The 26,178-nt window shown below is 38.5% G+C and overlaps 1 protein-coding gene across 3 annotated transcripts in view; it reads left to right on the forward strand.

Moving 5' to 3' along the window:
* The window catches only part of LOC106067245 (adenylate cyclase type 1-like), a 160,345-nt gene that overhangs the window by 72,991 nt on the left and 61,176 nt on the right, over nucleotides 1–26,178 (forward strand). For all 3 annotated transcript variants that reach the window (XM_056004566.1, XM_056004632.1, XM_056004706.1), the window contains exons 4-6: nucleotides 1,292–1,410; nucleotides 15,062–15,173; nucleotides 22,637–22,764. In XM_056004566.1, the coding sequence (XP_055860541.1) occupies nucleotides 1,292–1,410; nucleotides 15,062–15,173; nucleotides 22,637–22,764 (359 nt within the window). The remainder of the gene's footprint in view (nucleotides 1–1,291; nucleotides 1,411–15,061; nucleotides 15,174–22,636; nucleotides 22,765–26,178) is intronic.

Consider the following 26,178-nt stretch of genomic DNA (forward strand, 5'->3'; position numbering starts at 1 on the left):
CGTTACATCATCGTTTCATTATTGTTAAATTATCGTCATATCATCGTTTCATCATTGTTAAATTATCGTCATATCATCGTTACATCATTGTTACATCATCGTTTCATCATTGTTATATCATCGTTTCATCATTGTTATATCATCGTTTCATCATCGTAACATTATCGTCATATCATCGTTTCATAATCGTTACATCATCGTTTCATCATTGTTAAATTATCGTCATTTCATCGTTTCATCACTGTTACATCATCGTTTCATCATTGTTACATCATCGTTTCATCATTGTTACATCATCGTTTCATCATTGTTACATTATCGTTTCATCATTGTTACATCATCGTTTCATCATTGTTACATCATCGTTTCATCATTGTTACATCATCGTTTCATCATTGTTACATCATCGTTTCATCATTGTTACATCATCGTTTCATCATTGTTACATTATCGTTTCATCATTGTTTCATCATTGTTACATCATCGTTTCATCATTGTTACATCATCGTTTCATCGTATTTACATCATCGTTTTATCATTGTTACATCATCGTTTCATCATTGTTACATCATCGTTTAATTATTGTTACATCATCGTTTCATCATTGTTACATCATCGTTTCATCATTGTTACATCATCGTTTCATCAACGTTACATCATCGTTATATTATCGTTACATCATTGTCATATAGTTGTTACATCATCGTTTCATCATTGTTACATCATCGTTTTATCATATTTACATCATCGTTTCATCATTGTTATATCATCGTTTCATTATTGTTACATCATCGTTTCACCATAGTTAATCATCGTTTCATTATTATTACGTCATCGTCACATCATCTTTACATCATCGTTTCATCATTGTTTCATCATAATTACATCATCGTTTCATCATTGTTACATCATCGTTTCATCATAGTTACATCATCGTTTCATCATAGTTACATCATCATTTTATCATTGTTTCATCATCGTTTCATCATTGTTTCATCATCGTTTCATCATAGTTACATCATCGTTACATCATCGTTTCAATATTGTTATATCATTGTCGCTTTTCCTCACATCGTTACATCATTGTTATATCATCGTTTCATCATCGCTACTTTGTCGTTAAACTGTTGGTAAACTGTTGTTAAACTGTTGTTAAACTGTTGTTATATTATTGTTGTTTGTTGTATTGTGTTGTTATATTACTGTCCTTTGAGGTATTATTTAAAGAAAAAAAATCCTTCCCGTCTTCCATCTTGCCCACTATTTTGACTTTTGGAATTATTTCCCTTAGGAGAGGATTCTAATGAGCGTGCTCCCCCAGCACGTTGCCATGGAGATGAAGAATGACATCACGACCCCTCACCACGGGATGTTTCACAAAATCTACATCCAGCTCCACGACAACGTCACGTGAGTCTCTTCTTTCCAAATGTTGTCATTTTGTTTTCTGACTTCCGTAATGGCTTAGCGCAAGAAAGCTGAAATAAATAAGATAAGATAAGATGATAAGATAAGAGAAGAGAAGCTCACGCTGACAGCTAAAAGTAGCACACTACAAAATAGGATGGAATCTAATTTTTTAAAAAAGAATTGCGCTTTTTAGTTTATGAGATATAAACGTGACTGACTGACGGACAGACAAACAACACAAAAATAATAGCATTTGTCTTTTGTAAGCTACCCAATTAAAGCTGGGTGAACTCAGAAATTCCCAGTCTTCATCAGACCAGGATTCGAAACTGGGATCTTCCGGTTCGGAAGCCAAGCGCTTTATCACTCGGCCACCGCGTGTCCAATTTTCCTCTTTAAAGATCAACAAATCCTCTGGAAGCGATTGTTAAAAACATCAACAAATCAGCGATTTAATTAGTTTCTGGTGTAATTTTAAATATGGGCGATATTTATGTATGAGAGTCCAAAGTGATTCATGAAATGGAAAAAAAAAATCTTCACACATCGAATCCAAATATTCTGAAATGGATTTCGGAATTAGAAGTGTCTGTCACCCACGATACAGAGGTCATTGCTAAAATTTGGTTTCCTAGACGTACTAGGAACCTAGATTACGGCTGCCAAAATAGAGCAACCAATACTACTTATAAAAGATCAAAGTTCAGATCCCAGACTTACTGAGAGTTTTAACTCGACCTTTTATTGGGCACTTTATCCGAGCGAGAAAGCACATTGAACCATTGACCGTTGTCCACTTTGACTGACCCTTTTAGTGCCTGCGTGTTAACAGGCAGTGTGGTCAGAGGTACGGCCCGTAAGTAGGGATTTCTTTGATGGGCTAATGGGTCAAGAGAGAAGCACGTGCGTAGCAGTAGAGACTAGGCAGAAACTCATGACATCATCTGGACATTGAAAGTAAGTCAGATGGAAACAAAGGGAAAAATATGTGTCTGTGATTAGAAGTAACAGAGAGACAGACAGACAGGCAGACATAAACAGAGAAAAGTGGTCATATGTGTGTCCTACACAATGTGGTGATAAGTGTCCTAAACAGTTTTGTCATAGATGTGTTCTGCACATGTGGTAGTAGGTGTGTCCTATAAATATTATTTTTTCTTGTAAAGGACCGCCTGTACTCTATAAGATATGATACAAATCACGTACATAATGTTCCATAGAAGTGTGTCTCTCTCAAACATAATGTTGCATTGAAGTGTGTCTCTCTCAAACATAATGTTCCCTAGAAGTGTGTCTTACTCAAACATAATGTTCCATAGAAGTGTGTCTTTCTCAAACATAATGTTCCCTAGAAGTGTGTCTTTCTTAAACATAATGTTCCCTAGAAGTGTGTCTTTCTCAAACATAATGTTGCATAGAAGTGTGTCTCTCTCAAACATAATGTTGCATTGAAGTGTGTCTTACTCAAACATAATGTTCCCTAGAAGTGTGTCTTACTCAAACATAATGTTCCATAGAAGTGTGTCTTTCTCAAACATAATGTTCCCTAGAAGTGTGTCTTTCTTAAACATAATGTTCCATAGAAGTGTGTCTTTCTTAAACATAATGTTCCATAGAAGTGTGTCTTTCTCAAACATAATGTTCCCTAGAAGTGTGTCTTTCTTAAACATAATGTTGCATAGAAGTGTGTCTTTCTTAAACATAATGTTCCCTAGAAGTGTGTCTTTCTTAAACATAATGTTCCCTAGAAGTGTGTCTTACTCAAACATAATGTTCCATAGAAGTGTGTCTTTCTCAAACATAATGTTCCCTAGAAGTGTGTCTTTCTTAAACATAATGTTCCCTAGAAGTGTGTCTTTCTTAAACATAATGTTCCATAGAAGTGTGTCTTTCTCAAACATAATGTTGCATAGAAGTGTGTCTCTCTCAAACATAATGTTCCATAGAAGTGTGTCTTTCTTAAACATAATGTTCCCTAGAAGTGTGTCTTTCTTAAACATAATGTTGCATAGAAGTGTGTCTTTCTTAAACATAATGTTCCCTAGAAGTGTGTCTTTCTTAAACATAATGTTCCCTAGAAGTGTGTCTTTCTCAAACATAATGTTCCCTAGAAGTGTGTCTTACTCAAACATAATGTTCCATAGAAGTGTGTCTTTCTCAAACATAATGTTCCCTAGAAGTGTGTCTTTCTTAAACATAATGTTCCCTAGAAGTGTGTCTTTCTTAAACATAATGTTCCATAGAAGTGTGTCTTTCTCAAACATAATGGTGCATAGAAGTGTGTCTCTCTCAAACATAATGTTCCATAGAAGTGTGTCTTACTCAAACATAATCTTCCCTAGAAGTGTGTCTTTCTTAAACATAATGTATACAAATGTGTCTTACTCAAACATAATGTTATATAGAAGTGTGTCTTACTCAGTGTGTCATGTACATGGGTGTGTCATTGTGTACACTGTACCTTATTGTACTTAAGATCAAGTTTTATTCAACATTGTTACGAGTTTTTCAAAGCGGTCACTGAGGCCATGTTTGGGTTGGCCTAAAAGATAAGAGGCGCACTCAAGGGCGCTGATTTGTATCAGCTTTACAACTAGCACCCTGGATTTAGACACAGCTGCATCGAAGGGAGAACAAAAATATAGCTCCCCACCCTTATCGCTTGGTTCACCGTGTCTTGATGACCTAGGGGATGAGGGGAGAGGTTGGAGCGTCAGGATTTGACAAGGTAGACACGTGAAGCCTCGTTTGGTCTACACCGGCCCTCCACTGCTAGGTAGCAGTAATATCTTATCTTCATCTTATCTTATGGATTACAAACGTAGTAAATGTTTCCTGGACATAAAAAAAGATTATTACATAATACACGTGTTCATGTGTTCATCTAGTCGTGTATATTTATTTACAGAATTTAAACTCACTAAGTCGTTGGTTGTCCTGGCTAATTTAGGCAACCCATTCACGTTCTAATTGTGGTGTGGAAGAAATAGCATTATCCCCAGAGGATTCAATAAGTGATCGCCACTATTTGTGTTTCTTTCTAAGTATTTGTATTTGTTGTTTATGGTTTAGTATCTATATGTATACATAATTCTCTACGTCGCCCTACTAAGCGGGACACCATGCACGCACGCCGACTCTCTAACCCTAGATGAAAAATGTATGGAAAGATAACTTTTATTTCTGCAATTCGGACTAGAGTTACCCCACGTAATTTTCCAGGCGACAGAGAGCGCGGCTCAGAAAAAAAAGTGTGTGTGTGGGGGGGGGGGAGAACAAGTAATCTTCTCACTAAATAGCGGCGTATGCTACGCAGCGGGTCGGCTCGTTTTATATATCATTGCTACTTATCTTTTTAGCTTTAAGTCCTGAAGTCTTTCAGTTGAGTGTTTTTACAAATAATGCTACCTCTAGCAAATTGAGTTTTCTGGATTTGTTTCTGATTTGAAGGGTACCAAATAGATGACTGATATTTAATTATTAGTCTAAGGTTTTAGTTGTGTATTTTTAAATAGTTAATTTTTAGTTTATGTGGATGGATGGTCGTGTGGTAGGCGCTTTGGAATCAAAATTGTCGTGAGTTCGAGCATCAAAACTCTCAGTCCTGCATGGAGTTTGGGCGAAAACAGCAGTTCTCAAACTTTTATATTTCGTGTACCAGTAGCGGAAACAAGCTCCCCCCTCCCTTTTATTTTTGGTCAATGAAAACTATTTTTGTCCTACCCGATCCATTCTTTTACATTGACCAGCAAACTTTGTCTTCGGACGACCCTTTCTTCCTGTTCCATCTACTCTACCTTGACAATATGACAAGGACCAGGTCAGCTTTCGTCTGTACACAGTATTGAGGAGACAGCCAGAGTGTCAACTTGTACAAGTACAAACTCATTTGTCTTCTTTTCCTGATATCTGTTACCCATTTTTTGTTTACCTTTACTATAAAATAATTGTAAAAAATAGTGTTTTTTTTATATAAACAAATTAAACCGCCCTAAGTATTTAATAAAAAAAATAAAAAATAAATGTTTTGCCTTCAGAAGATAAAAGTAAAATCTTTGCTCCAGAGCTTTACAAGCTGCAAAATTTCGTGTAATAAGATTTTCAATCACTTTTCTAGCATATTTTAGATATAAACTTGACGGACGGACCGACGGACGGACAGACCACATAAAACTAATATCGGCTTTTCCTTTTTTTTGGGGAGTCGATAAAACTAAGGGCTGGTGGAGGGGGGGGGTAGAATGGATGAAAGAATGACACAAGAACAAGTAAAAGAGAAAGAAAAAAGTGACATGTCATTAAGTGAAATGTCATTAAGCCCTGTGTTCACGTTTTTAACCCATCCATCAATACAATATTAATGCTCCGCCTTATCCCAGGGGCGGATTAGAGTCGCCCATAGCCATCAGTACTCACTCGTAGTGGAGTCACGATGACCAGAGGATATAAAATAAAAGGTAATAACCCAAAAAATAACATACAAATAAATATATTTTAAAAAACTACAAATAAAATCTAAAAGGCGTCCACAACAATACTAAATGTAGACTTACTAAATCCATTCGAGTCAAACCACTTAGTCAACAAAACTATCATATTTTCGGGTTATAATATATTACGTTTTTTTAAACCCACCGGCTACGACCACCAAAAAAAAAGTGCATGTGAAAAAGACTGTCTCAACGCTATCCCTTTCACATTGTTCTTTTCTTTCTCTTATGTTAATGTGCTGACCTCCCTTGACCTATAATACTTATAAGTGTGCAACAATGTTGACCTACCCGATGGTCACTGATCGATACGACAAACTGGCATATACTATAGCCTTGTCTACATATGAAGTACATATGAAGTGCATGAAATAATTATTGTTTTGAAACGAGTTCATGCTAGCAGAAGTGAGCATAAATAAGGAACAGAGAGCGCCATCTGGTGTACGTATTCAAACTTTCATTGACAACAACTGAACGGAGTGTTAATACAGGAGAAACAATGGACAATACTTACAAGTGATCTGTTCAGCTGAATACAAGGGAGACAATGGACAATTCTTACAAGTGATCTGTTCAGCTGAATACAAGGGAGACAATGGACAATACTTACAAGTGATCTGTTCGGCTGAATACAAGGGAGACAATGGACAATTCTTACAAGTGATCTGTTCGGCTGAATACAAGGGAGACAATGGACAATACTTACAAGTGATCTGTTCGGCTGAATACAAGGGAGACAATGGACAATTCTTACAAGTGATCTGTTCGGCTGAATACAAGGGAGACAATGGACAATTCTTACAAGTGATCTGTTCGGCTGAATACAAGGGAGACAATGCAAGAATTAAAATACAAGTGTTCGACAATTTAACAATATACTATATACTCTTTTTTTGTAGGAGGCGAGGAAATGTTACAAAACGCAGGGGGGGGGGGGGGAGGGTCATTGAATTCTCTCTCTCTCTCTTTTACTGTGTTCAAATGGTTTAATGTCCAATACATCGCAATGAGGTAGTTTCGTATTCCCCCCGAGTCACGTGGTTGTGTGTATACAACGCGCACCGTGCTTAGTTTTAGTTAGTTTGTAGTGGGAATCTGAAGCGTTTTAAGTCAATATTTAGTGGTTTCAATTTACTCATTAGCGCTAAACTATAATTTGTTAATAACAGGAGAATCTAGAGATACATTTTTTTAAATAGTTTCAACTGAATCAAATAGTTAAACCTTTGATAGAAGGTACCGAAGCGTTGGCCTATAATCTGCCATACTGAGATCAAGATTTCTTGATCTACAATGAATGACTACACTTACAGTTCTTAGCATTCGGGTAACCAGTCCTAGAAAAAAAAGTAACACTTTCACCCCCCCCCCTACCTCTCTGCCCAAAAGTAAACAAGCTTGAACTTGAGTAGAACACTAAAAGTTGGACAGCAGACCAGTGTGTATTGGTCAGATAGCTCTAGGGCTAGTGTGTAGTCGATATGTCAACTAGTTGTTATAAAAGATTAAAAGACTGCTATGTGTTTTCCTTGTGCGTAATAGGCTTGAGTTGTTTAGCGAACAAATAACACATCTGATAGTCAAGGATAAATCGAGATCTACTCTTACAGTTACACAGGCCAAATGTGTCTTACCCCGCCCTTTCATTGTTAAATTTGGTTTCTAAGTAATAAAATGGATCTAGATCTATTTCGTCGACGCATTTTTGAAACTTTAATGTAACATTTTGTGAATTTCTTAAAAATGATAGAACTTTTAACAACATAATAATACATCATGTATCCAACACAAAAAAATAATTCTTAATGTAATCGATGTGCATAATATATTTCAAATTAGCGGAATATGAAATACATAACGTTAAAAATAGCTGAAGTTTATGAAAATAACAATGTTTCAACTAATATGCATATTATCCCATATATAGGCCTATAAATATATATATATATATATATATATATATATATATATATTATATATATATATCTGTGTGTGTGTGTGTGTATTTTGTGTAGTTTATACCAAGCTTTTTTTTTTAATCTTACAAGAACGTTTGTAAAAACATTTTCTGTATGTGAATGTAGATCTATCATCAGCAAAGTGTTGACGCTTGTCATGACTATAAAGGAAATATCATTGATAATTTAAACCTATCCTTAAACAGTTCTTGGCTCTTTATGAAAACATTCGTATAATTATTTGAACATTCAGGGAGTTCGTTGATGTACTCTGTATATTTTAAAATGTTTGTAAATGTAAAATTTCGTAAAAATAGAGGAGCAACAGCAATGGAAATATAGGAAGACAAGGCCATTCTCCTCTTTGTTGTCCAACAATCACGTGACTTTGGTTAAAGTAGGTCAGAAATAAGGAACTACCTCATTGGCAACAACATTAACACTGTCTTTACAAAAACCTAGTCTCTGCTCCGCACCGACTTCACACACCGTGCTGGTTCTCGCCTCGTACTTGTCACATTGCGAGGTAACGTGAAGTGAAGTTTTTTTAGTCTTAACACACTCGCTCTTTTATAGGGTCTCTGCAGGCCTTCTAGAAAAGCATAGAACGTCGCTTGACCACTCGCTTGACCATTCGCTTGATTACATTCGCCGTGACTTACGTGCGTAATATTTACAGCACAGGTCTTTGCCGAACTGGCGTGTGCTGTCACTGGTTGCGGTTGACCGCTCGTCCTGCGCTGGACTGTGGCGATTTAGGTAGGCTAAAAACACACAGCACTACCCCCATCTGTGTCACGACCAGGTTTACAACAATATAAACAAAGGGTTATTTTGAAGAAAATATTTTCGTCTATAGTAGATTATTGTGTTTTAGGCATTGTAAAATGTGTATACAGTTTTAGTATTTCGTATTCTGACCGTTGTGGTCAAGACACTTGGATGTGGAGTCTGTGGCCGGTATTTATTTGGGAGAATGAACATAGTGGAAGAGAGACTGAGGGGGCAAAGTAGTTTCTATAAATCAAATCAGAACATAAGACTAAAATGTTATTTAACCTTGGTTAGGCCAATAATAGAATATGCTTTCAACTTCCGGGGTGTGGTACTATGGGAATAGGCGCACGCGAACGTAGAGTGGGGAAATGAGCCAATATTCCTGTCTCTTCGTCTATGTAACATCTCTCTACCATTTCTCTAAAACCACATCTTTAGCATCTAAACAGTCCCTAAGTAACTGTAACATCTTCTAACCATCTCTAGCATCTTCTAACCATCTCTGTAACATCCTCTAAGCATCTCTCCCTATATATGGCTCTTTCTGTCTCGAAGGACAATGGATGCGCCCATGTGAGTCACCTGCTTTGGTTTCGTCTTGAGACGGGGGCAGAATCTGGAGGGACTGATCAAGCCAATTCTGGAGAGGCAGAGTTGCCACAGTTCGTGCATGGATATATCTTCCTACTCTCTCAATATTTCCATTATTAGACCAGAGTTCCAATTTTTAACACCTCGATGTTTAGAGGACAAGACAGTTAATCTGCTACTTCGAATCAGTAGAAACCTTTATTATCCCAGAAAGATGTCGTCCACACAGCAGCTTCCAGCAGATGCAGCTGCAGGTACTTCAACGTAAGACTTACATTCTTTAGGTCCCCTGTGACGTATTTAAACTTAAAAGGCTCTAAGCTATTTGAGATATGTTGCCACCTTCGGGCCCTTTTGAAAATCCAAATATTATATGCCAGGGCTTAATATTTCTTTGGGGCCTTAAGCTATGCCTTGTGTTGCCTATAGGTAAATTAGGCCCAATGAGACCTCCAGAACCGTTCGCCAATCAGGGCGGCAAGCTTTCTCTACACTCCCCAGACATCGGTCGAAGCCGGCTTCCAAAGCTTCTTCTTCTTTAGGCCTGTTTGTAAGTCCATATATTATATGTCAGGGCTTTACATTTCTTGAAGGCCGTACGGTATGCCTTGTGTTGCCTATAGGTTAATTAGGCCTTATAGGTCCTCAAGTACCTTTCGCCGCCACACAGGGAGCAGGCTCTCTCTACACTCCCTAGAGATCAGTCGAAGCCGGCTTCCAGAGTGTCTTCCCACCTAGTACCTACGGATGTTAAGACTTCTAAGATGGTGCCACGCCGTGCTAGACCTGAACTATCCTGATTTCGCTGTCCTCTTTTACAGTGCACTGCTAGGACATGATAAATTAGAATCAATATTGTTTGTTAAAAAAAACGCATTTTGAAGCGCAATCTCTTACGATCGTAAATACGATTTCCCACATTTGAACTTGGCCAACATTAGATATTCATTCAAGCTTTTTAAAACTGCCCCAATATTCTCTATTGACAGAATAAAAATTAAAACAAAAAACAAAAAAAAAAGAATTTTCTTACAAGCAGGGATACGTAACATTTTTTTTTAATTCATGTCCAGTTAAACGTCTCTCTCTCTCTCTCTCTCTCTCTCTCTCTCTCTCTCTCTGAACTTGAGGTTACATTTGGGAAAAGCTGAGCTATTTTTCGCCGCATGACGTCACCCCTGATTATTTTTATTGGCCATAAATAATATACAGGGCCGAACAGCGGAAAGAAGAAGAAAAAAAAAACAACCCTAGATGTATGTTTATCTCTGACGTTTGAAAGACTCTAGGAGTACACCTGCATGCTAACAGATTTGTTCATGTACACTCCAGCCGGGAATGTTCGCTACATGTACACATGGGCAAAAAGCGTAAAACTGAGTCAAAAGAAAGCAATGTTTAAGTTTAAATATTCGGATAATTTTCGTTTTAGGAAATCTATTTATAGAGAGGCCCATTCAGGGGGCGCTTTGATGAATGTGTCGTTTTAAGTTTAAAATATTTCTTGAGAGGCCCATTCAGGGGGGCGCTTTGATGAATGTGTTGTTTTAAGTTTGAAATATTTCTAGAGAGGCCCATTCAGGGGGCGCTTTGATGTATGTGTCGTTTAAAGTTTGAAATATTTCTAGAGGGGCCCATTCAGGGGGCGCTTTGATGGATGTGTCGTTTAAAGTTTGAAATATTTCTATAGGGGCCCATTCAGGGGGCGCTTTGATGGATGTGTCATTTAAAGTTTGAAATATTTCTAGAGGGGCCCATTCATGGGGCGCTTTGATGAATGTGTCGTTTAAAGTTTGAAATATTTCTAGAGAGGCCCATTCAGGGAGCGCTTTGATGGATGTGTCGTTTAAAGTTTGAAATATTTCTAGAGGGGCCCATTCAGGGGGCGCTTTGATGGATGTGTCGTTTAAAGTTTGAAATATTTCTAGAGGGGCCCATTCAGGGGGCGCTTTGATGGATGTGTCGTTTAAAGTTTGAAATATTTCTAGAGAGGCCCATTCAGGGGGCGCTTTGATGGATGTGTCGTTTAAAGTTTGAAATATTTCTAGAGGGGCCCATTCAGGGGGCGCTTTGATGAATGTGTCGTTTAAAGTTTGAAATATTTCTAGAGGGGCCCATTCAGGGGGCGCTTTGATGAATGTGTTGTTTTAAGTTTGAAATATTTCTAGAGAGGCCCATTCAGTGGGGCGCTTTGATGAATTTTAAATTTGAAAGACTTGAAACGAGGAGATAGAGGTGGGGGTCGAACGGCATAAACCGCTTGGCTACCTAACAAAGCGGGCTTGTGTTCGAATCCTAATCTAGACTAGGAATTAATCATTGAGTTGCCTCATGCTGATTTGTGCTTGCACTTGCCCACATAAGAGATTCCATGAAAGAAGAGTTACACCAAAGATTTAAAATGTCGAACAATATAAGTATAAAGTATTTAAAGTCAATGTTCTGTTATCCTATCTTATATAATACAGACGTTACTTCAAAAAAGAAGATGATTACGTCCTACGCGTCATGCATTCAGTCTTGCATATTAACCAATGACTTGAATTCTGCCAAGTCACTGGTTTTCCTGGCTAGCTCAGGCAACCCATTCCATGCTCTTGTAGAACTAGGTAAGAAGGAGTATTTGTACAAATTTGTCCTAGCATATGGGACGAGGAATGTGCCTTTATCTTTGTGTCTTTCAGAGTATTTTATTAAATTCTGTTGTTGTATTTGAAGATTATGGTTCAGTGTTTTATGTATAATTGCTACTTTACTTTTGAGTCTTCTGTCCTGAAGGCTTTCTAAATTTAGTGATTTTACTAAAGGTGTTACTCTAGTCCAAGCTCGTCCAAGAATGTGAAATTTATAATGTAGACTTTATAAGACGAGCCAGACTGCATTTTAGTTGATACGTTAAAAAAAAAATCTAAAAATAAAAAAAACAACAACATAGAAAATATTTTAAAAAAAATTGAGTAGGCTGAAAAATGTAGCACTACTCTTTCCTAAGGGCCCCCAAATCCGCCCCTGACCATTACATTAACACAACATTAAAAGCACCATTGTATCCTTCTTTGAAAACATGTTGCAAGCCTCTCTAGGAGCGTAGATCTAAACCGTTCAGATCTGTCTAGCAAAGTGTTATGAAACAAGAGAGACAATCATTGGGAGCCTTTGATACAATTAGTGAGTCAACAATTGCATTGTCTCCCTTTGTTTTAGTCTCCTGTTACTCTGTCCATTGACTAAACAAGACCGATTTTATTTTTTTTTTTACTCCTCCCGCGCCTGACTACGAGGAGGGAAGAAATAAATGAGGGGGAGTAGAAAGAGTGAAGGAGGGATACAGAGAAGAGGGAGGAGGGGGGATGTGGATTACAATCCAAGTATCCAGTTAGTTACTCAAGAGAAGAAGTCATTGATCCGTTGCTCGCACAACTGCGTGAACTTTGACCTTTCGAACTGCTCTCTGTCATGACGTAAAACTTGAAGAAAAAAAAAAGGGGGCGGGAGAGAAAGGGAGGGGGTGGGGGGGGGTCGCCCAACGTCAAGATGTCAATAGAGTGAGGAGTTGTCACGAAAGAACTCTGGGAGGGAAGGAAGCGTGTCGGGAGAAGGAGAGAACTCAACGGGAGGAAATATAAACCAGCGGTGAGAAGGACAAAGGATAAGGAGAAGACTGTCCCCCCTCCTCCCGCCTCACAAGTGGTTGTTGCGACAAGAGGTATGACGTAACCACGTGATCTATCGAACGTGACGGAATTATTGACGTAGGCAGGGCGTTGAAGACGTCATTGTGCGGGCTATAATTACATAAACGTCATTCTGACCTCGGCCTACAGTTAAGGACGTTGTCTATGAGTTTGTCTTCCTTCTAGATTCATCTCCATAGATCTAGTTCCAATAGTAAATAAGACGAGATAGGGACAATAAGAGTGAAAATCAGTACCGGATTTAGCCTTCACAAGGCCCTACGCTATTTGCGATACGAGGCCTTTTTTTAATCAACAAAAGGCTTTTTTTTTTCTTTCATTGAAATAACTGAAAATCTCATTGTAACGATTTTCTGGGGGCTAGTTGGGACCCTAAGCTATAGTTATATGTTACCTAAAGGTAAATCGAGAACTGGTAGAATAGCTGAAGTAGTCCAAACTGGTTGACAATGACTGATTTTACAAAACCTCAACAGCTGAACAGATCCTCGCTATTGTAACAGAAGCTGTACAGACACCAGCATAGATATAAATTACTTGACTCACTTACTTAGTCTTAGATCCTCTCACGCCGTTCAGCGCACTGGGCGGCAAGCTGTCTCCACAAAGATCTGTCACTGGCAATGCCTGAAGCATCTTCCCACTCCTGCCCACTGCTCTGAGGTCCCCCATGAAAGTGTTGTGCCAAGGTATGCGAGATTGTCCCTGTTAGCGCTTTCCTCGTATTGGCCTGCATGTCATCGCCATCTTAGCCATCTTTTTTTAGCCACATTTAGTCTTTTCTCAATTTCGGCAGATGACTTCCATGTTTCACATGCATATGTTGCTGTTGGGATGACGATTGTGTCAAGTAGGTGTATTTTTGTCCAATGGTTTGGCTTATCCAAATTGCTCCCAGCCTTATTAAAATTCTCCCTGCCTTTCCCATTCGGCACGTTACATCATGGTAGGCATCCCCATCGTTTGTTATGATGCTGCGTAGGCATGTGGACTTGTCCAACTCTTCAAGCGTTGACTCTGAAGTCTGACGGGGGCAGCTCTGAAGTCTGACGGGGGCCGCTCTGAAGTCTGACGGGGGCCGCTCTGAAGTCTGACGGGGGCCACTCTGAAGTCTGACGGGGGCAGCTCTGAAGTCTGACGGGGGCCGCTCTGAAGTCTGACATGGGCAGCTCTGAAGTCTGACGGGGGCACCCTTTGCCTTATATCCTACTCGCACAATTTTAGTCCTATCCATGTTGATGCGGAGGCCAATTTTAGGCGCATCTCTACCTTGGCTCTCCGTCATTTCTGGGAAATTTAACTTCTATGTTAATATTTAACTCCTAAAATTGAGTCATCTTATCTAATCTAATTGGTCTTGGTCTAATGAGATTCCCCCCCCTCCATGTTAGCATTGGTCCTCCCAGTTTTCTCTTCTCTTTTTGATTTCCGGTCTGATTCCTATTACTTAATTTCAAGTAAAATATTTATTTACAAGCATTTTACTCATAAGTTAAACGTCACCATAATCAAAACCATAAATTAAATAAATTATAGCTTTTATATAACGCTAATTTCATGCTATAGCATGCTTAGAGTGCTATGGTCCAATCTCATTTGCGGACCAGTGGGGGGGGGGTATCTGGGAGAAGGTTTTCCGTGCTGCCCTTAGGCGCTCAGTAAACAGTCGGGTGTTGAACCTCGAGCCCCCTTCATAGGTAGCCAAGTTAAGCGTACTTAGCCTCTTGACCACACATCCCACATAACCATAAACATAATCATAATCATGACCATAACCATAACAGTATCCATAACAACAATCCATACCATGATCATTGATAAAGCCAGTATTTAATATTATAGAAATGGTAATTTAAATATACATTATAGAAACGAACGAACATGCATCCAAGGTTATACCCCCTTTCAATGATTACTTCCCCTTTAAGACATTTTTTTTTTAAAGGGGATTGGAAAAGGAAGAGGTCAAATCTCTTATTAGATAAATTTCCCTTGGGTCTAACAAGAAAATATTTTTTAGGAGATTACAACTTCATCTATGTTGTCCTCAATTTTCTTTTTCCTCTTAGAGTTTGTTAATGAAATGCATTTTCTTTTTTTTTTTTTTTAATTTTAATTTTTTATTTTTTATTTTCAGAATTTTGTTTGCCGACATCGTTGGTTTCACTTGCTTGTCGTCTCAATGTACAGCACAAGAGCTGGTTCGAATTCTGAATGAGCTATTTGGACGTTTCGACCAACTGGCTAAAGTAAGTGGATTCTTGTTCTGCTACGGTGATACTCAAAGCTACGACCCGCGGGTCATTTCCGGCCGGCCCTTGACACAATACTAATCAGGCAACACATAATGTAAACAAGAAAAAACAAACTTTTTTTTAAAGACAATACCTCTGTTCCGAGCCGTTTCTCGACCCCCATCTCGTCACTACCTCATTTTAATTTACTTTACCCTACATCAATATATATTGTTACGATCTTCTCTTAAGCAGGCCTTCTGCAAACACTGCCCAACAACACAACACATCTAAAACATCAACTTGACAACAAGAGCTTCAATAAACAAGGTAGCGGTTTTATTTACAATTACATCGACAGCCAATTCAACACAATTGGCTACACTAACTTCAGATGCTTTCTTGTACTTAACAGAACTGCCTACTAAACACTACAAGTCTTTCTCTGTCTACTTCTAGACTCGTACAGCTGCATTTTCAAGGACTCACTTTCTAACACACAGTCCTTACTGCTTGCTGTCCTGGACTCAACTGTCCTTTCCAGCACACTGTCTCTTGTCTGTAAAGGCTTTTTGGTCACATGACCATTTTGCGTGCATTGGCAGTAATGTCCCTTGTTCAACAGCCCTTGACCTGTGTGATTGGCCTGAATCACGTGTTTCAGAAGGCCGCACAAACATTAACCTTTCAGCCCGCCACAAGGGTTATAACAATATCAATATATAATTTATATATATATATATATATGTATCAGTATAATTATCTTGACTCTTTTCGTCTAGTGATGATTCTCACTCTTGTTTCGTGTAATTACTTTGTCTCCATAATTATTAGAGTACTTTAAATGTGTTTAAATTAAACTTATGACAATAATGTCACAACATCAATGACCAAAATAATGAACTCAAACTCTCTAATTAAAACTGATGTAGCACATATGACCCAAGGCCCGCGGTCCTTAGCTTGGGTATTACAGATCTAGTGGATTGTATTTAGATCTATTTCAAACATGGCGAATGTTCCCTTCATATTTTTTTAAAAATATTTTGCCACGAGAACGAAAGTAGAGTGTGAAAAGAAAGCTACCAGTTTGGACGACATTGATATCAAATATAAAATACTGTGAAAACGGGTTTACCCGATTTGTTTAAAAGTTTCGTTCTTCAATAGAGATAAATTTAGGTCTTTTTTTTTTTAAATCTTTCCTTCCGGTTGTGTGTGGGACAATTACATGGACTGCATACTCTCCATCATGATCTTCGGAACATTAGTGACAAATTTTAATCAATATTGTTTAAGTCTTTGTGATTTTTATGCAAAACTTACATACATACTCTTTACATTCTACTTTCAAACGTATATATTATTTAACATAAGAGGTTAATTATAATATTGCTTTATTTCATATGTCTACGTCATTATAGGATTCCGTCTCTCCTTTTAAGGCTGGTCTTTCACAATGAGAGATCAGAAATCAGATTTAAATTCCACCAATGTTGAGGTTTTAAATTGGTCCTAAACAGGGGCAAATTTAGTTTCAGATTAAGTTATCCCCCCTTTCAAACCGAATTCTCTCTCTCTCTTCCCACAAGAGAGTCACTTGTTCCTGATGGCGCCAATTTCAGGAGGAGGCAATTCAGTTGAAGTGATATTTCGAAATTCGTCAGCAGTTATCTTTCAGTGTGTGTCGCGATGTTCAAACTGAAGTGTGTCATTATCTGTATCACGATTGACGCCACCACGTTCTTACGGGTCCCTCAGTTCCTTCTATAACAGCGGTTCTCAACCTTTTAAGCTCGGCGACCCCTTTTTACAATCCCCCACTCTGCCGCGACCCCCCCCCCCGACACACACATACAGCAACAGAAGAGTAGACAATAGCAATCCCTATTTTCGATGGTCTTAAGCGACCCCTGGCAAATAGTCAATCGACCCCTAAGGGGGTCGCGACCCACTGGCTGAGAACCCCTGTTCTATAACCACCAGCAGTTCTGTTTTCTTTTCAATGCGTCCTTAACCAGTAGAGACCAGCCCCCACCTCTCTCTTCATAATACCATCCTCAGGAATATTAAAGTGTATTATAATATATACCACATATAATTGTCCCTTAGTCTGTTAGACCGTCGGGGAACCACCCATGATCTGTTGATCGCCTTTCTCCATTTCTCTCTTTCTTTTGCTTTGACTAGTCTCTTTTAATGACATGGCTGTCCAGGGGCGGCCTGGCTGTTGAAATTGGCCCTCACATTCATATACTATGCTGTTCACAAACCACGTACCACGTGCCTGTTCTCATGAATACGTCAGTTTGTAAATGCATGAAACCTGACATCAGGGGTTCTCAACCTGTGGATCGCGACCGCCTTGGAGGTCGATTGACGATTTTGCCAGGGGTCGCCTAAGACCATCGAAAAATAAGGACTGTTATTGTCTATTCTTCTATTGCTGTATGTGTGTGTGTGTGTGTGCGGGGGTCGCGGAAGAGTGGGGGATTGTAAAAAGGGGTCGCCGAGCATAAAAGGTTGAGAACCGCTGCCTTACATAGAAATGGGTGGGTGTAAGTCTTTATTTAAATGAGTGCTTCTTGTATTATTTCAATACCTCTTCTGGTATTACTGGTACGCCTGCAGTATTAGTTAAATGCTCTACTTCATGCGCAATTTGTTGTTGTGTATGTCCACATCTAAATCTACTGAGTAATATTACCATAACATGTAGAATGACGAATAAAGTCAAACTCAGCAGACATCACATTTATTAAATGAAATAACAGTTCACATTAAATTGGCAACTTCAGCCATCAATAAATTGAATAAATCACATGGACTCAAGTTCACAGAAATCTTTTGTAATCCCAAGAAAATATCAAATACACAATTAGTAAAGCCTTCAATTCTACAGACCTAACACGTCTGTCTTCTGTAATACTCATGACGTCGACTGTCCCATGACCCTGTGGTCAAATCTCAAAACGGGATTTTATTTTTCCCACAATGCAACTGTGGCCCCTTGATTCCCCCGAGCAACATCATCCTCTCATATAACCAAGTATATCTCGTGGTCCAGGCAATAAATGTCACTAACTATCAAACAATGATGTGACGCTGGGTTTACGTAATGCATTGTGTAGCCTAAATGTTTTAGATTTTATATTAACGCATCTTCTTTTTTGAAGTAACGTCTGTATTATATAAGATAAGAAGATACGCAAAGACATTGGGCTTTACGACTCTCCATGAGTCACATTAATTAGAGGGAGTTGAACAATCTTTTAAGGGTGTTACTGTAATTGAAAGAGGCCAATATGCAGCATTCACACCGACCCATTGGGTACCGGCCCACATCACTAGTCCGCCACTGGGATCTTGTCTTCCCATAGGTTAGGGTTTAAAAAAAATTGCCTCTACTTCTTTTAACTACTTCACAAAACAACGCCTTGATCCAACTTTCTAAAACATTTTCACGACATTTTTTTGTAGCGTTAAAAGTCACCATGTCCAGTCTAGATATAGTATATATAAGTCTATGGCTTCAACCATTTAATGCCTACATACTTAGCTTCACAGCCATATGAAAAAGTGTTCGAGATGAACCATAGTCGTTTCACGACTGAAGGAGACCGATGAGAGTTATATATATATCTATATAGTTCGTCCATCGTGGTTCGATGATGACCACTTTGTCATCCACGGGGCTGAGGGCTTTGCACTGGGGTTTTATGCCTCCTCATGTGGCTGGTGAGACCTATGTGAGCCCGGAATGTTCGGCCGCACACTGGGCAGGTTATTCCAGCTGGAGCTAGTGTTGTGGGCCTTGCTTTTCTTCTCTGACGTTTTTCTTCTGCCAGCGTTGTTCTTTTTTCCTCAGCAACCTGTGCGCCAGTTTTCACAGCGCGACGCCATGATGCTCTGTCATGTGCCTCTGTCTCCCAGGTGGCTGGGTCTATGCTGAACGCCTTCAGAGAAGCTTTGAGGGTGTCCCTGAAGCGCTTTCTTTGACCACCTTGCGAGCGCGTTCCTTCGCTTAGTTGAGATGAGACTTAGCGATTAAAAAAACAACATACGGCCTATATTTCTTGTAAAGATATAGAGTCAACTGCATACGTGTTGTTAAGGCTTCCGCGCGGTGTTGATGCTTGGCAATATGTCTAGTGTAGATCTGACTGGAAGTAACGCTGAACTCAACTAATTCAGTAACACCGGCGAAAGGCCGTAACAATCAAATATGTAGTCGACGCTGATGTTGTTCTATAACGATATTTAATAATCATGAAGGGAATCGTCTGATGTCAGCTATGTCCGTAAATCTGTATCTATTCTATTGTACTCAAGTCTACTACTCTACAAGAAGCGTCTTCCTTTTAGCGTCGCTTAGAGCGTTCTTGTTTTTTAACCAACTTTACGTTATCGTCGCTAAGTAAAACTTTACCCTATTCCCGAAACAAATAACTAATTCCTAACTAATTCCTAATCATGTCATAACAGTGTGTACAGTTATCAAAAAATTATCAAACTTATAATGATTTTGGAACAAGTAGGCCTACAATTAGATGCCAATTATATACCATTTATGGGGCAGATTTTATAGAAAGGCCACCCGGCCTATTTTGACACCCAGTCCGCCCCTGGTACCTGACGTAAGCTGGGAAAAGTAAAGACGTTTGATCGTTGTTCTGGCTACATGATGCTCTCGTAAACCTGTACATCACGTGGACAATATATCGCAAAGTCTGAAGGGGAATTCAAACAGTTTACTAGATTAAATATGCTGTCGAGTGTGACCTTTATCTTAATTAGTACGCAAACAGGGGAGTGGAAGCTTAGATGTTTAAAAATATATTGTCAATATTTATTTCTCAATGATCCATTGCGGACCAGTTAAGATACTACTCCAATTATCTAGACTTATTTTCTATTCCAAAGATTGTATTTGTTCCACAAATCGACCTAAGGCGTGCTATCAAAAACAATGAGTCTATCACTATCGATCTCGCGTGCAAGTTACTCACAGCATTTCGAATTGTTAGCTCTGCGTCCGATAACCTTGACATGCACATCAAGTGCCAATCATTGCGTAACCTCCCTTTGTAACTAAATTTAACGCAGTGCCTCGGATTAAGCGTTCACTCAGAGATTCCGATTTGTTCCGTGACATTGGAGTGAGACAGCAAGTGATGAAATGGTGTCATGCAATGGGCTACTTTCAGTCCATTCGTGACTTTAAAGAGATTTAATACGAGGCTGATTTGTGGTGTTGAGAGTATTGGGGAGTAGCGAGATCAATCGGTATAGTAGGCCTCAACACTGACCTACGACGTCTAAGCCTGTGGGCGGTAGAGACCAATAGCTCGTGGCCACGTGAATGTATATTCGTTACACGTGACCTCGGCAAAGATGAGAGTCTGTGTTATGTAATGCTGAAAGTTTTCTGCAGACGTCATGTGTCTTTGGCCAGATTTTTGCTCCGATGTTCTAGCAATCTAATCGCCATTTATCCTTTATGTATGAAGGGAAAAAAACCTGGTAATAAATTCTCTCTCTCTCTCTTTTACTCATTACTCTATCATTCTCACTCTGTCTCCCCCCTCTCTCCCTCCCTCTTTCTCCCTCTGTCTCACTCTATCTTTCCCTCTCCTCTCTACCTCCCGGACGTTATGACGTATGTTCAGAGTCTGTGGCCTTACAGGACATCAAGGCTAAATGAGGCCTTTACAATCTTACGCTACTAAACAAATAGTGTGATTATGCTTATCTTATCTTATCTTATCCTATCTTATCTTATCTTATCCTATCTTATCTTATCTTATCCTATCCTATTTTATCTTATCTTATCTTATCTTATCTTATATAATACAGACGTTACTTCAAAAAAAAAAAAAAAAAAAAAAAGAAGATGATTACGTCCTACGCGTCATGCATTCAGCCATGCATATTAACCAAAGACTGAAATTCTGCCAAGTCACTGGTTTTCCTGACTAGCTCAGGCAACCCATTCCATGCTCTAATAGCACTGGGGAAGAAGGAGTATTTATACAAATTTGTCCTAGCATATGGGACGAGGAATGTGCTTCTATCTTTTGTGTCTTTCTGAGTATTTTATAAAATTTTGTTTTTGTATTTGAAGATAATGGTTCAGTGTTTTATGTATAATTGCTACTTTACTTTTGAGTCTTCTGTCCTGAAGGCTTTCTAAATTTGACTTTGACCTGCTATAGATAAGGAAATTCAAGAATATAATTTTAAAAAAAATAATAATAAAAATACAACAAAGCTAATATTAAGCCTAGTTGTATCAATTAGTTTGGATCAGTCATATAATTAAGTTTGTGCGGTTAGTTATTTTTACCAGTTGTTTTTGGTTATCGCAATGTCATGCTTTTTTTTTTATTTCTCAATACGCATTGATCCTATCATTTGTCTGGACCAGTTGGGAGGGGATATCTGGGTGATCGCATTTTAAATGCATTTATAAAAAAAAAAGGTGAACTCTAGGGCTAAATCTTCCTCAGCCTCCCCAAATCAGTGCACTCACCACTGTGACCAAGAAATGGTTATGAAAATAATATATTTTATAGCCATCTATTGTTATTTTCAAACTTTTCACTCCACAAAGTATAAAAATGACTTATTCAACTTATACCAACATATCAGTCAAGTACAATTTCTTTCCTTAGTTCGAGATATCAAACATAATAATTGATTATAATTAATTATCAATAGTTAATTAGCTAATTAATTAATTGATTCTAGTTTTGTCAGGTACAAGAAATAATTGTGCAAAATTTCAGCTTGATCCGAGATAGGGCGTGAGGGGAAATAACGTGTTCAAACTTTTGACCAGTCAGACAGACAGAGTGGCGTGATATAGTCTGCTGTAAAAAGGAAATAAAAGGAAGGGGGCGGGTTATATAAACAATACTAGAAGCAGAGGCTATAGCTTCTGGACGTGTCAATGGGATGCGTGAGAAAAACGCAAAATCCCAAACGGACCCCATTCTAGTTGCTCTCTGCTTCCAGGGCTGGACCCTAATTCGTAATAATGGAACCCTTTTTTTGCTAATGGGCGTCGTAGGGCCCTTATTCTTAAGTCCGTGACTGCTCAATATGTCATCATGAAATGGCGGATAACGGATGACTTTGTCCCAGCGAAACGAACTGTTCTAAGCAAATGTGATATACTGTTTATACTGTCTATACCAGCGGTTCTCAACCTTTTAAACTCGGCGACCCCCTTTTTTTTTACTATTTCCCACTCTGCTGCGACCCACACACACCCACACACACACACAGCAATAGAAGAACAGACAAAACACAATCCATATTTTCAATGGTCTTTGGCGACCCCTGGAAAATAGTCAATCGACCCCTCAAGAGGGTCGCGACCCACAGGTTGAGAACCCCTGGTCTATACTGTTATAACAACGACCAACTTTTGTATTATGTTCTAAAGATTTTGTTTGTTTTGTTCTTGTTTTCAGCAAAACAATTGTATGCGAATCAAAATCCTCGGAGACTGTTATTACTGTGTGAGTGGATTACCAGAGCCAAGAGCCAACCACGCAGCATGCTGTGTGGAGATGGGCCTTGACATGATCGACGCCATTGCGTGAGTACTCAGTACTGAGCCAGTACCCGTTTTTTTTTTCGTTGTAGAGAAAAGGAAAGGGTTTCTGTCCTCCAATATTTCTTTACTCCCCCATTACTCTTTTATTACACTGAAAGTCTGTCTCTTTTCTCGGCTTATCCTTGACCTTATCCTTGACCTTATCCTTGACCTTTAAGTGCTACTTAAAACCAAAGTGTGCACTTGAGTGCCGTTGCTATGGTTACTGATGTTTAAGAGCAGAAAGTACACAATTACGACTTAGTCTGTGTACAAGATTTTCTTTGCCACCAGGACATTAATGGTGTGACTAATGAAAAGTACCGTCTGTTGCCTACGGTTAAAGAGCGTGTCATGTGGACAGCACAATGGCCAATCGCTAAAACTGCCTGGTCATGAGGTCTGGAATCTGCCCGCCTTCATCTTACCCTGCTGTCCTGCAGGAAAATTTGGGCCGGGGGTTAATAATCTTCAAGTACTTAGTAAAGCAGGCAGGGGGGGTGGGCTCAGGGGAGGGGAGTCGAACCGCTCCGTCCAAAGTTGATAACACCGCGGATGTTTAAGTATCGTGAGTAGTCTTGTCCTGGTCAAAGTTATCAATAGGGAAAGAGAGCATGGCATGTGACATGTCCAGCACTTGGCGACACAAGGAACACTACAGGAGCATTTTTCTCTCTCTTTAAAAGATATCAATGAATTGTAGGCCTCGGTAGGTTACAAATAATATGAAAAAAAAATCTAATGTAATTACTTTTACTATTTCATAACATGGGACAAATCCGTGCAAGTTGATAATTTCTGTGTTACTTTTAAAGGATTTAAAATAAATTAAAATAGAAGAAAAGATTTGCAACTAGCATTATGGTAGGCATGGACTCAAGTAGGACTTACATATAGTAGGCATGGACTCAAGTAGGACTTACATATAGTAGGCATGGACTCAAGTAGGACTTACATATAGTAGGCATGGACTCAAGTAGGACTTACATATAGTAGACATGGACTCAAGTAGGACTTACATATAGTAGGTGTCACCACCTCAAAGTTGGTGCCATAGAGTAGAAACCCTAATTCTGTATTGTGTATGTTAATTCCATATTGTGAATCTTATTCACAACCCATGTTGCACTAAGGTGAACACTTTTGACCTTAGGTGAACCAGAGAGTTAAAGGCAGTCAGTCCACATAGAGATCTTGTAGCAAGCACTTGTATTGAGTCACTTAAGATATAAGCAGTAGAGTTAGATGTTTAAAGTAGTTGGTTATAGAATAAGTACTAAGTTGTGATATTCGTATATTACTGTTGGATTAATACTGACCATTCCTGGGTCGAACTGTATGGTGTATTCACTATGTGGTGTTATATTAAACTTATTGTGTCTGCTACACCCAGCGTCATTTCATTATTCAGTGATTTGTAACAAGAACCCAATGTCACCACCACGCCTACATTGATAACCACAGCCACATTCATAACATATAGAACCACACGGTGACATTTTGGTGTCAGAAGTGTCCAAAGTGCAAGTCATTTATTGTCAGAAAACGACATTAATGGTGTCAGAAGTGTCAGCAAACAGCATTTATAGTGTCAGAAGTGTCAGCAAACGATATTTTATGATGTCAGAAGTCAGAACTGCTAACTTAAAGGATTTATGAGCACCAGAGGAACAAGTCAGGAATTTTTTTCTATTGCTGTCAGAAGTATTTTAATACTACAGTTACTTACAGTAACATTTATACGGATATTTTTGAAGTTGGCAAGTGAACTATTTAGTTAACACATGAAAAAGTAACTCTAAAAAATATTTGTTTACACAAATCATGACGCCACTCAACGAGCAAGAAAGCTAAGACCTGATTATTATAGACTCTACTATTTTTCTCATTTGGTCGTTCAGCGACACATTCAACATTATAGAGATGACCTAGATCTACATTTATTGAGACCAGCACACAATTTTTCAAGTGAGATTCACGTGATCCAAGAGTGACATTATTATTATCTTCAGCTAGTCTAACACTACTAACAGAAAACAGAGCTGAAATTGAAAGTTAACTGTGCCTACTATTTTAACTTGTACTTCAAGATTGAACTCTACATGAATTACAACGAATCCAGAATTTATTAAAATTTTTTGACTACACACTTGGTATCTAGATTTACTACTACATGTCATGTTGACCTGCCATGACACAGTTACCGTTAGCGAGCTATTTTTTCATCTGTGATGAACTGAACAATTTGAACTGTTCCTGTCTGAGCTGTATTTTCAACTTTTCCAGTTGACTACTGTCCTAAGTGTCATTTATCTGGAAGCCTGATTTATGTGGTTGTACTTTTACACCAGTTGAGATAGCTTTAGGAGCACAGCATTGTTCAAAGTCACTTTAACATCCTAAGCGAAAGAGATCAAACATGATATGCTGAGACAACCTGGATACTACAGCCTGTGTGGGTGAAACTAGACAACCGTGATACTACAACCGGTGTGGGTGAAAATCTAGTACTACAAGTCATTCAAGTCATCGTTTGAAGACAGCTGATATATGGTCAGTCGAAGTAGCTGACATATTCAAGAATCATCTACATCGAGTGCTCGTCATAATTCTAATGACACACTCCTATTGTCGCTGTCTAACAGCACAGTTAATAAGAGAGCGCTCTCACTCTTAGACCTCTCTTGTCGTCACTACCTAAGGTCATTTTTAGTTATTTATATTTGTTTCAGCAACTGTACGAAACAGTGGATTTAACAAGTGGATTACTTATGAACTGTACTATTGTACTGTGGATTTAACAAGTGGATTTAACAAGTGGATTACTTATGAACTGTACCATTGTACTGTGGATTTAACAAGTGGATTACTTATGAACTGTACCATTGTGCTGTGGATTTAACAAGTGGATTACTTATGAACTGTACCGTTGTGCTGCGGATTTAGCAAGTGGATTACTTATGAACTGGACTGTGGACATATTTTATGTGGAGCATCACCGGAACTTTATGTACAAGTCAAGCATCAAGTGAATATTTAAGGGAAGTAACTTTAATTACCCTTTAGTATTATCAGTATTGGTTAGTTCTCTTTAAACTACACCACAATTTTTTTTCATTGTTTACATTTGTATTTATATATACATTTGACTTTAGGGACTAAATTTAATTATCTATTGAGTCTGAGCATTTATATTTTTTTTTCAAGTAAGCATCCAGGTATTGGTAGGGACTCTTTAGATAAAGTAAATACTTGATCGTATAGCTGTATTAGTCAAGTTTGTATTTCGTCAAGTATCTATCATATTGTTAAACTCTTGGTATTGTCTTGTTTACATTTGTTGAATTTTTTTGCGTCATAGTTATTTCTCATTGTAATTCTTTTGTCTACTATTTCTACTATCTTGTAATGTCTCTT

The sequence above is a fragment of the Biomphalaria glabrata genome, chromosome 1 (genome assembly GCF_947242115.1).
Source record: "Biomphalaria glabrata chromosome 1, xgBioGlab47.1, whole genome shotgun sequence".
Taxonomy (NCBI): Eukaryota; Metazoa; Mollusca; class Gastropoda; family Planorbidae; genus Biomphalaria; species Biomphalaria glabrata.